A 12,627-nucleotide genomic window follows, 5' to 3' on the forward strand; every position below is an offset into this window, starting at 1 on the left:
CTTTATTACATACACTCATCTTTTATTGTACAGTACATGTATGTCCTACAAGTCAAGTGCCTTCGTGTTCAGACTCAAGTATCTCTGTTAACTCTTTTCTTGCCATCTTGTGTCGTATTTTCTCTGTAAAGGTGCCAAACTAGAAGCGGAAGCCGCCGATTTTATAATTGTTTATGATACTGATAGATGGCTTCCAGAAATATTGAAATTGTACGTTTTTTTTAGGCAGTTTCTTGGGAATGGGGGGGGGAAGAGGGGGGTATAAGACACCTCTGTTTGGATTTATGAAAAGGCCGCACATATCATAAATTTTCTTTCGTTATAACAAACAATGTATTTTCTTCCTAAATTAAATTATGAAAAGTATATTATTGTACTCATTATATTCATTCTGATATGGGTTTTTTATTTTTATTTTTTGCCCTTTTTTGGGGGGTACAAAATGACAATGACAAAGTAGGGTAAGTAATAAAATAGCGTTAGTAATAAAGTAGTTAATTATAAATTGATTTCATTTTTTTGTTCTTTAAATGGATAACAAAGGCTGAGAATTTAAAAAAAAATGTACAAAACAGAGCTTGTAAAACAAAGCTCATTCATCCAAACTCCCAGCTTAATAGCTTAATTCTTCTGTTGTTGGGAATTAGAATGTTTTAAAGTTTATTCGCAATATTCGAATTAGTGCATTGTACAGAATAATTTGTAATGTCATTCACGGACTACACACATAGCTGGTTTTCTTTGTCTTTTTTAAATGAAAAACGAAATAAAAAATTAATTAATTAAAAAAAAAAAATTACTTTAATTTTTCCCAAAATTTTTAATAAATAACCTTGGAAAATACAGTAGTTGAAATTTTGTGGATGGGATGGGCTTTTTTCTGTTGGTGATTGTGTGCTCAAAGGGCCTTCGCAGCAAATTGAAACAGTGATTCTAATTACGCAGGGGGTGCCTCCTTGCATCTTTGTAAAATAATGAAAAATTTAGACAGTTTGATGTATTGTCAGTGTCGTCTATGTTATGACATCACACTTTAAAATATGTAAATTAGTGTCAATTTTTTTTTAGTTTTTTGTTTTTGGGTGGCCAACGGTAGTTTTAATGTAATATTCAAAATATTTCTGTGTTGTTTATATTGATGTAACTTACTATATGTCTAATTTTTCTTTTGGTTTTTCTTCTGTAATTATCCAAAGTGTACCCAGACTCTTTCACAAGTTTTAAAGAAACAGTAACCATAACCAATCATTTCATTTAATAGATTAGTAAATAAATAGAGTGAAATTTTAATAGGGATGTATACATTTATGTTATGTAAAAGTGTAGGGCTGCCAACTCTCCATGAGCCAAACTTGAGAGAATGACTATATGTACTGTAGCGATATTCAACCCACCCTACCCTGGAGCTGAGAATTAGGTATTTGGGGGTAAAAAACAGCCCTACCAAAGATGGCCAGAAATGACGCCTCCAGGAAAAAACATGTAGTAACAACAATGGTGTCGCTGAACTTTCTAGATTACTCACGATGCAGTTCATATTCAAATGACTAAAAAATATAAATAAAGAAGGAAAATCCGCCAAGACAAAGTGCAAGGAAAATCCTTCGTTTTAAGTCTTAATTTTATGAGACGCTGTACAGTACTGGTGGAAAGCTTTTTCGTGACATGCTTCATAAATCTGTGACAAAGGCATTGGTAGAGGGGTAGGCTCAAAATCTGTGACGTCACGTGACGAAATCTCGTCATGTGACGTCACAGCCAAACCGTGACAGTTGGCAACCTTACGTAGTTGGCAATGACAGAGAGATGGCAGTAAAGGTTGGTCGATATCAGTCCCAAATTTTTAGCAAATTTAAGTTTTCGAAAGCCTTGAAGGTCTTTTTTCCTGATGGTCCTGTATCCCCAGATTACTTCCAAACATTGAGGAAGGGTTAGATTTAAGAGACAAAATAAATGTCTCAGCGAGGAAGAGAAATGGTTTGAGAGTTTTAATGGTACAAATTGCTTCTGGATGTTGGCGCATGAGTGGCCATTATTTTGTCTCTTTAGCACATTGTGGGCCAGCAATGACGACCTTAAAAGCATCACAGGAACCAACATGTAAAGAATTACTGACTTTTCTCACGTAGACAATTTCTGAAGAAGTTTGAAGGCAAACTTTATAAAACCCACTGTCGAAATGGCAGATGTTTTTATTTGCCCTTTCAAGTAGTTTTTGTGTTCTCCATAAAAAATTTGCTAGTAGACAATTACCTTAATCAAGTTGACAAGCGAATGTCGGTTGCGTATCTTTTCTTGAGCTGAAATCTCGATACAAGCAGTTTAAATGAATGTGTAATCAAGGGATAAAAAATGTCTTGCTCCTTTTTGTTTCTTCTTGTGTTATAAAGTTCATAATTATAACAACTATTTAGTCGCATAGTAGTTTTTGATCATCACAGATACCCTGAAATATAACAGGACGACCCAGTTCACTGTAGATTGAAATACCCCCTCCCCCCCCCCAGGCTTGTTTCAGAGTAGTCGTACGGTCCATAATTTAAAGTTCCACAAAGACAATAACTTCCTATGAATACCTTACTATCCGCTCTCTACCTCTGAGAATACCTGCCTTCACAACAGCTATTCCTCCACCCCCCCCCCCCGCCATCCCACCTCCCACACAATTATATTAAAGCTTCCACAATGAAAGAGTTCCTACTAATACTTCACCTCCCTCCTATTTGTCTAGATTATCAGTGTCTTACACTGGGGGGAGGGAGTGGGTGTACCCTTAACAGTGGTCATGTTGCCCAGTTGGATGCAAAACTTTCCCTGACTGAAACATTTCCGCCCAATTGACGATGGGAGGTGGGGGTTGGGGGGATGTGACCATACCTCCCCCCATTGCACAAGCCACTGCCAGGTCCCTGCTTGGACCGTATCTTCTAAATTGTGGGCTGAGGATACAGCGTATCACTTTCATTTACAATCTGCTATTTAGAAACTGAGCTAAAAAATGAAAAAAAATTACTTCGCAATAAATATTATGAGAAATCACCAAGACTTTATTATATTTATAGTTCATGAAAAAAACAATTGCACCAAAAAAAAAAAAAATAGAAAAAAAATGGGAGAAGTGAAATTTTACATTGATTGATAATCAAAAGAAATACCACAGAACTTGAGTTGGATGGAGAGCACACTTTATAGTTTTCTTGTTAATGAACTAACTAACGATGCCAAGAGGAGAAATGGGAAAGTTCTGCTATTTAAACACAGATTAACACAGAACTTCACATCACATAACTTCACTATTATGTTAACTCGCCATTCAGATCATGGTCAAAAAGTGTGTTGATACCATCTCAAAATGACTATAATGATTGTCAAGTTTAAAACAATCCTGTCAAAGTTAAACCATCTTATGTCAAAATTCCTCTCCCCCACTTTTTTCTTCGCTCTAATCCATTCCCCTCATGTTCGTACATTTTGAGAAAATTAATGATGATTTTCTTTTAGAATTGATTTCAAGTTGTTGTTCAAATTATCTTATTATTTCCTTTGACATATTTGGTAAAGAGGGAAAACTCACGCAAAAAACTCACAAATAGGGAAATACAAATTGCTATAATGTAGCAAAACTGCCTTCAATCTACCACCGGAAAGAAAATCATTCAACGCAAACTGCCCTGTTACGCATCTATAACGATCTGCTCCTCGCCAGTATCAACCACAAAGAATCTCTTCTCGTCTTCCTTGACCTTAGTGCGACCTTTGACACTATCGACCACCATATTCTGTTTGATAGGCTGGCTGCACACCGAGTTTAGTTTTGAAGGCATTTACTCTCAATTGGATACAATCTAATTTCACAAACCGCTCGCTCACTTGGAACCTTGTCATTTTCCGATCCTTTCTGTTTTCTTTAAGGTTTTTTTTTCTTTCGTATTTGCTGTATTTTTGTACTCATTTTGTTTCTTGTAAAGCACATTGAGACCGCCCGGTATAATGCGCTATATGTATAAATAAGTATTATTATTAATATTTTTATTATTAATATGTAGCTGACTTTGACAACATAAAGTATATAAAACCCATTGCGATTCTACAAGCAAACAGAGTAAAGACGATACACAGTAGATATCAAAGTGACGAGAAAACAATTATAAATTTCACACGTAATGGAATCTTTTCCAAAATATAATCACAAAATATGAGATGATAGGATTAGATTCAATCACAAACGAGCAACTATGTTAACGATTTTGTAAAACAATGGGAGAAAGCGAAGCGTTCGTATCTTGTAATTAATATTGTGTCAGAGTTAGAAAAGATAGAATATTAAGTAATTATTTGACCCGAAACTTTTACAAAGTGGAAGGAAAAGATGCATAGAAACATGATTTAGAACACAGATGTCACAAATCAAAGACTCTGAGCAGACTTCAGGATTTTTTTTAACTCTTAAAGATTCAATCACCTGTCCATTTTTTTATTGCATTACTGATTAATATGCATTGCTTCTGCAATAATGATAGCAAGCAGAACACCTCTTAGTATGAGCCCAACCTACAAGAAACTACCTGGTGGCATATTCCAAAGAGTGATCCTGGGCTCATTGCAGTAATAGAAGATGCCCCCCCCCCCTGCAAATGAGAGTCCCCATTCACCTGAATTGTAAACCATTGTTGGGCTTGGGTGAGAATTTTTTGATATTTGACACCATCTAGATGCATAGTTAAAGTGGCACACTCTCGGTCTCTCTCTGTTGAGGACAGGATTTTGTATCCCCAAAATTTTGTCGTCTATCGGAAGGAGAGAGAAGACTTTTACAACCCTACTGCGCAGGATTTAAAATAAAATGAGTAGAATTTTCTGATTTTAAGACACGCCAACATCCGAGATCGGTGGTAATATTTTGTAGGTCCTTTGGCACGTGGACCCCTTGGGCCCAAGCCCCGGGTATTCCCATCGGTAGCACTGGCTTAGTTACGACACCGAAGAAAAGCATGAAATTTGAGCATCACATCTAGCATAAAATACTAGATTTGCAAAATTCCCCGAGAATGACAACGATCATGTAAAAACATGAGTGACTAAGAACTTGTACGGACAACTATGCTAGCATATTAGTGACCCAGTATATGGACACACTAAAAGTCACTACTAATATAAAACTGCCAGAGCACATTCAGTCTGCCACTCATAGATAACTAACAGTAACAGTATTATGTAATCGCAAGGAGGCTTACTACTTCGTATTGACAATACAAAAGAGCAATGATTACAGAACACTGTTTAATTTACTGTAATCACAAACGAGCCTAAGTCCAACAGATGGTTTTAATTTGTACCGATGAGTGACTGTATGAAAACACAGATAACCTGTAACCATATTAAAAATAACCATACCAACTTCACTTTGTTTCGATAAAGTGACTTCAGCAGCAACAAAACTGACTGTAATCACACAAAACATGCCTAACGAAATGTTACGCTTTTACTGACGAGTGATCTCAGGAACATAAATTCACGTAATCACAAAGACACTACATAACCTTTGGTTTGTATGGCGATGAGTGACAATTACAGAATGCTATTAGAATTATCGTATAAATTACAAACTACCGCAGTTAACAATATGTCCCTAAAATGTCCAAATGTAATGATGAGCAATTGTAGAGAAAGCAAATTACTGTTATCACAAACGGCCTCAAAAGAGGTGCAATGTTTTCTGTTACTTTATTGTCTTGATGTGCAGGCACAGGTTTTCACTACTACTCTGAATTTAAACCTCATATTTTTCAAGTTTCCTGTTTTTATGAAACAGCAAACAGCCTTTTAATATCAGAAGCACTAAAACCCAAGAGAGACACACTGACTTAAAATACCAAATCAAACGTAAAAAACGAAGCCGACATAAATAGTTTTCTAATCCTAACACGCTCGCTTCTTCGATAACAATTTTGAAAATGGTTTGACTTTTACGAGAAATCCTGAGAGCTTGAACAATAAATCCAAGTAATTTCTAACAATCACATTAATATCAACACAAACAAGTCTATATGTGAAAAAAATCATAATTACTACTAACAGAATATAATTTTTGTTATAAATTTATTATTAATAATAATTAATGTTGAAAGGCTTACAGCCATCTTTGATATTTTACAGAGCTGATACAGAGAGCTCTCAAAATGCAAAAAATGGTGAATTTTAATATTCATTTCATGAAAGTTTACGTCAATCAGCACAATATTCGCTCTGATCGAAAGATAAATTTTTGAAAATGGAAAACTAAACTAAAAAAACTTAATCCCAATTTTAATGAGATGACTTTGTAGGCTGATGCTCAAAATATTATGTTAATTTGAAGTTACAGGGTTAATGCAGCAAACTTTTATATCAATGAGCCCAGATGGAAACAAAGCCTTTTCGTCGGGCAGTGTCTTTGCATGACATCACCATCGGTACACAAGTCCAGCATCACTAGCTGCAATCATATCAGTTAGTATGTGTGCACCCTGAGTCACTGTCAGTATGTGTGCAAAGTGTCACTATCATGTGTGCACCCTGAGTCAATCATTTTGTGTGTACAGTGTCACTATTATGTGTGCAACCTGAGTAACTGTCAGTATGTGTGCAAAGTGTCACTATCATGTGTGCACCCTGAGTAACTGTCAGTATGTGTGCACCCTGAGTCACTGTCAGTATGTGTGCAAAGTGTCACTATCATGTGAACACCCTGAGTCACTGTCAGTATGTGTGTACAGTGTCACTATCATGTGAGCACCCTGAGTAACTGTCAGTATGTGAGCACAGTGTCACTATCATGTGTGCACCCTGAGTCACTGTCAGTACGTGTGTACAGTGTCACTATCATGTGAGCATCCTGAGTCACTGTCAGTATGTGTGTACAGTGTCACTATCATGTGTGCACCCTGAGTCACTGTCAGTATGTGAGCACAGTGTCACTATCATGAGTGCACCGTGAGTCACTGTTAGCATGTGTTTACAGTGTCACTATCATGTGTGCACACTGAGTCACTGTCAGTATGTGAGCACAGTGTCACTATCATGCGTGCACCCTGAGTCACTTTCAGTATGTGTGTGCACAGTGTCACTATCATGTGAACACCCTGAGTCACTGTCAGTAGGTGTGCACAGTGTCACTATCATGCGTGCACCCTGAGTCACTGTCAGTATGTGTGCACCCTGAGTCACTATCATATGTGCACCCTGAGTCACTGTCAGTATGTGTGCACAGTGTCACTATCACATGTGCACCCTGAGTCAGTCAGTATGTGTGCAGTGTCACTATCATGTGTGCAACCTGAGTCACTGTCAGAATGTGTGCACAGTGTCTCTCTCATGTGTGCACCCTGAGTCACTGTCAGCATGCGTGCACAGTGTCACTATCATGTGAGCAACCTGAGTCACTGTCAGTTTGTGTGCAAATCATGTGTGCACCCTGAGTAACTGTCAGTGTGTGTGCACCCTGAGTCACTGTCAGTATGTGTGCACAGTGTCACTATCATGTGTGGGTTTGTGCACAGCATCACAGGTGGTATGTTGTGCACAGCACCAGTTGGGGTATGTGTGCAGTAGAAATACCAAACCAATTTATGATTACAGTTTTATTTGAGAACTTGGCTTATTGGAAAACCGGAAAACAATTCTTCCTGATTGGATATAAAATGCCACCAAAACTACTACCCAACAACCAATAAGACCTAACTGGTACAGAAAAGGAAGGTAGTTTATTGACATTTGGATGTTAATTTTGCAAAGTAGGGTTTCAAAATAGTTAAAAAGATACAGAATATCTAACAAATTATTGCTAATGAGCAAATTTCCATAGCTCTGCCAATAAGGGAGTTGATTTTTAAGCAGAAAAGTATGGCCTTTTGTGGTGGGGATATTACAAATTCTCAGTTTTCAACCTATATTTCTACAAATTTGTAAAACTTTATTTTATATTCCAAAAGTCATTCTACAAAGAACTTATTATTGTCTTTGAGAAAGAAAAAAAAAAAGAAGAAAAAGTTAAGCTTTGACCAAGTACTATGGAGTTGTCACAATTTCTCTCTGACTGGCAGAACATAGTTTGCCCAAGTGTCGCTACGGTAACGTTATCGCGCCATCTCATAATGCTGGGGCGATATCTTCGTCGTTCCGGACTCGAACGACCGTCCCTAGATCAGGCTTGTCCGAAAACTTCAGAGCCGCAGCGCTCTGATCCTGTTCAAAGATTATAATCTGCAAAACCAAACGAAAAGATATATATGTAAAGAAGGCTAGGCTTGCTACCTCTGCTTCAAAAGTGTGGTAGGTCTTTGACCCAAACTCACTGATAGCTTTGATGTTTTGAGAGGAAACAACATTTTCACCAAAATATTACCAAAATATTGAAAAATATATAAACATCTGCTATGACAATTTTCAGCTCGATAGAACAGTTTCTGTTCTAGCGAATTTCATTGCGATAGAATTTATAACATGAAATATAGTGTGTAAAAACAAAATTTACAACATGGAATCCTTACTTCATTCTTGCCGGCGTGGAGGAGGGGTCCTGGTAAATAATACGTCCACTGAGGGCCGACATTCCAATATCGTCCGAGGTTGAAACCGTTCACAAATATCACACCTTTAGTCCACTCCTGTGTTATCACAGACATTTCAAAGAAAAACAATAAAGAAAAGTTCATTTACACAAGATAATAATAGAGAGATGTATACGAGTAACTGGACGACGGGAAAACTGACCGGCGAACTTACAAACTTGAAAGAGAGCAGATGTATTTTTGCCAAGAGCAGGATTTGAGCCAGTAACGTCAAGGATACAAGCCCTATGCATGATCAACTGAGCTACCTTACCCTTTAAAGGGTGTGAGACTCGCGCAAAAAGAAATGTCTAATGCCGGTTATCTGACCTAGTTTCGAATGAGGTGTAACAGAAGTGTTAAACACCACCATCGTTCCCAGAAGATACACACACAGCTTGCTACCGTCGGTAATTGGACACTAGTGTACAGTCAGTACATACAGCTGCGGTCAATACCCACAGCACAGTATACAAACGATACAGCGATGGACATCTCAGGTCCAGCTAAAGATAACAAGATATCACATTTCATTACTGTCTGCATTTTGTAGCTACACGAACAAAACGTCACTTGCAAGCTACAGAAAGTTAATTTTTTCAGATGGCTGCACATGGTTTGGGGCAAGTCTTCAATGCCTTTAAATTGGTTGGGCTTCTTTAAATAGCAATTTCTTTAATTGAGGGGGGGGGTGGCACCAGTAAGGAGCCACAATACTAATTAACATTATTATATAAATTGATACTAATTAATCAAAACGTGGCAGGAGCAATTAAGGGATTACAAGAGAAAATTGACTGGAATGATATTATAAATAAACTGGGGACAATGTAACCTGTCACTAATACATTTACTACTGCACACATACTACGAACAATCATACAAAAACTCACAGTACTGTAAAAAAAGGCAATAACACTCAAATGTGAACCCCGATGGTAAACACAGGACACCCACCTCGGTTATGTGACAAAATAAACCTTGCAAACCTCCATCACTTGACAACAACAGCTTCTTAATGGCAGAGCACTATATTCCTACAATGCAATTCATACAATAAATCCATGACAAAAGCATGACCTGTAGAATATGGTGCATGATTTACTCATGCTCATCAAACCTCACATCTCCTCCACAATAACAGCTTCTTAACAGCAGAGCACTATATTTTTACAACAACAATTCATACAATAAATCCATGACGAATGCATGACCTGTAGAATATGGTGCATTATATTACTCACGCTCATGTCCAGGAAAGTATCGGCTGGAGTCCCATCGGTGATCTCCAGGTGTCCTTTGTACAAAGCTGGTCTCTTTTCATGAGCCGGTGTCTCATACCACTTAATCGAGTTGGATGCCCTGCTCGAATAATTAACATTAATAAAAAAGGTCTTAAGATTTAGTTTTTAACTAATGAAGAGAGAATGCATCTAGAAGGTTTGAGAAAAGGGGACACATGGTAAATGTTATATTGTCAAGGCTAGATGGAAAGAAAAAATATGGTTCAGCGGACATAGATGAGAATAAGATGCAAGTGGAAGAGAAATGAATGACTCCTCGTGACAATGTCTGATGGTGATTTAGAGACGACATGGTTTTGTTTGAAACAGAAGTACAGCATCATAGGAAATGATGCAATCAACTAGTTTACATTGACCTTGCAGTACAGTACCCATGCCTAACATACAGTACTATACAATACATTGCGTGCGGTACATTGTTCTACGGTACAAAACAATAAACTGCACTGTACAAGACAGTACAGTACAGTATAACATAGAACAATATAGTACAGTGCAGTACAATATTGTAATGTACATTAGAGTGCAGTACAGTACAATATAGTAACGTACAGTATAGTACAGTACAATATAGCCCAGTACAATATAGTAGAGTACAATAGCACAGTACAATATAGTACAGTACCAATATAGTACAGTACAGTACAATATTGTAAAGTACAGTACCGTATAGTAAAGTACAATATAGTACATTGCAGTACAGTATAGTACAATGCAGTACAATATAGTACAGTGCAGTACAATATAGTACAGTTCAATGCAATATATTACAACTCAGTACAATATAGTACACTATAATATAGTGCAGTACAGTACAACATAGTTAAGTACAGTACAATATATATAGTACAGTGCAGTATAATATAGTACACAGTACAGTACAGTACTATCTAGTACAATATAAAAGCACACCATACCATACAAGATAACCCAGAGTAATACAGTACTTACAATGCAATGCTGTACAATGGAATTATTTCATATAATGTATTACAGGTAACATGGTAATAGCAAATTATGCACTACAATACTCCAGTGATAAGAAAACTCACGCTTCGAGCAAAGACTTCTTAAATTCCAGGGGAAACATTTCCCACTTCTCTTGCATGATTCCGTTGACAAAGACATCACCAATAATTCCTGGAAAAGATCGATAAATAACCATGACGATAAACATAGTCAGGACAGTGGTCCCTACGAGAAACATCTAAAATGTTGTATGGATACAAGAAGTATTAAAAAAAAAAAAGGTTTCCCCTGCTACCTTTTGAATTGAAATGTGAAACGAATCGGAAACTCAGTCTTCAAAGTACGACATGCTTTTCAGCTTTACTTTTTAAACTTTGTTCCCTTTCTTTAAATGGAAATAATTAGTTGTTATCTATAGAGAGCGTGGTGGCCAATTGGCCAAGGCGTCGGACTCGTGATCCAAGGATTGCTGGTTCAATTCCTGCCGCGTTCAGTACGTTGTGTCCTTGGGCAAGATGCTTTATCTCACTTGCCTCTCTCCACCCAGGGGTTTAATGGGTACCTGTGAGGTAACTTGTCATTGTGCGCAGTATATAACTGCTGCCGACTGGAGGGATTGTCTCTGGGACAGGTTATCATCGACCAGGGATAATATAACGTCTGTAAAGCGCTTTGAGACCTATCGCTGGTATAAAGCTCTATATAAAAAGCAAATATTATCTTACGGCTGGCAATATTTTCAGGCCACACCTACCTTTTCTTTCTATTTTGATGTCGTGCCCATAGTTGACTCTGCCCTGGTTTTCCACAAGTATCTCGATGGAATTTTCACCCTCTTTACCTCCCTAGGATGACAGGAGAGACAACATCTTATTGGGTAAAGGCTGCAGCTTTTAGTTTCACTTATTTATAAAAAAAATTTGTTTAACAATAACCGAACAAAGGACTTGCAACAAATTTTCACTGACCATACCTTTTATTATTTCATTATCTTACAGGTATCATGCCGCCTATAACATGCTTCTCAATAAATGTGCACAAATATATAGGGCAATCAAAGCATACCATGACTGCCATCATGTAAAAAAAAAAAGACCATACCTGCAATTTTTTCATTAGCATCATGCCCCCTCTAAAATGCTTCTCAACTAATGTGCAAAAAGGTATACACCAATGGAAGCATTCCATGTAGGCAGTGCTATTAGGTTTACTGCTATCTAGCAACATGGCTCCTCCAAAATGCTTCGGTGCCATGCCTCCTCTGAACAATACCCTCAGGTTGGCACAATGCTTTTATGTTAATATGTAAAAAGACGTACACCAATGGAAGCATACAAATACCTTTAATTCTAGCACAGTCTCACTGGTGTCATGCCTCCTCTGAACAATACCCTCAGGTTGGCCATTCAGAAAGATCTAAGAGAATGAAAAGATTTAAACAATATGATAGACCACAGTTCTTTCACAAATTGAATGAAAACCACACAACAAGTTAATATTGAAAGACCTTCTTTGACATTGGATTTGATATTAAAAAATCACTGACCTCTAGCTCTTGCCTCTCACCTCACCGCACCACACCTCTTGCCAGTGATGAAGACAGAAGCTGTTAAACATCCATGCAAGAAGTCTACAACTGATTTCTAGTACTCGTGGTATTAGAAATTCATTCAAAATTAGTTCAAATAAGCCCCCCAAAAATATGCTGATTTGGGTTTGCATGTTGAATATTCATGTGACGCCTTAATTTATGTTTTTATGCAAAT

The 12,627-nt window shown here is 37.3% G+C and overlaps 1 protein-coding gene across 4 annotated transcripts in view; it reads right to left on the reverse strand.

The window, feature by feature from the left end:
* Window positions 1–32: 32 nt before the first annotated feature.
* LOC139978044 (beta-galactosidase-1-like protein 2) overlaps window positions 33–12,627 on the reverse strand; it is a 44,005-nt gene continuing 31,410 nt past the window's right edge. For 3 of the 4 annotated variants that reach the window (XM_071987991.1, XM_071987990.1, XM_071987989.1), the window contains 6 exons: window positions 12,203–12,277; window positions 11,616–11,706; window positions 10,945–11,032; window positions 9,833–9,950; window positions 8,529–8,645; window positions 33–8,241 (listed from right to left, as the gene is read on the reverse strand). In XM_071987991.1, the coding sequence (XP_071844092.1) occupies window positions 8,128–8,241; window positions 8,529–8,645; window positions 9,833–9,950; window positions 10,945–11,032; window positions 11,616–11,706; window positions 12,203–12,277 (603 nt within the window). In that variant the 3' untranslated portion in view covers window positions 33–8,127. The remainder of the gene's footprint in view (window positions 8,242–8,528; window positions 8,646–9,832; window positions 9,951–10,944; window positions 11,033–11,615; window positions 11,707–12,202; window positions 12,278–12,627) is intronic. The other variant, XR_011796888.1, reaches the window with a different exon arrangement.

The sequence above is a fragment of the Apostichopus japonicus genome, chromosome 12 (genome assembly GCF_037975245.1).
Source record: "Apostichopus japonicus isolate 1M-3 chromosome 12, ASM3797524v1, whole genome shotgun sequence".
Lineage (NCBI taxonomy): Eukaryota > Metazoa > Echinodermata > Holothuroidea > Aspidochirotida > Stichopodidae > Apostichopus > Apostichopus japonicus.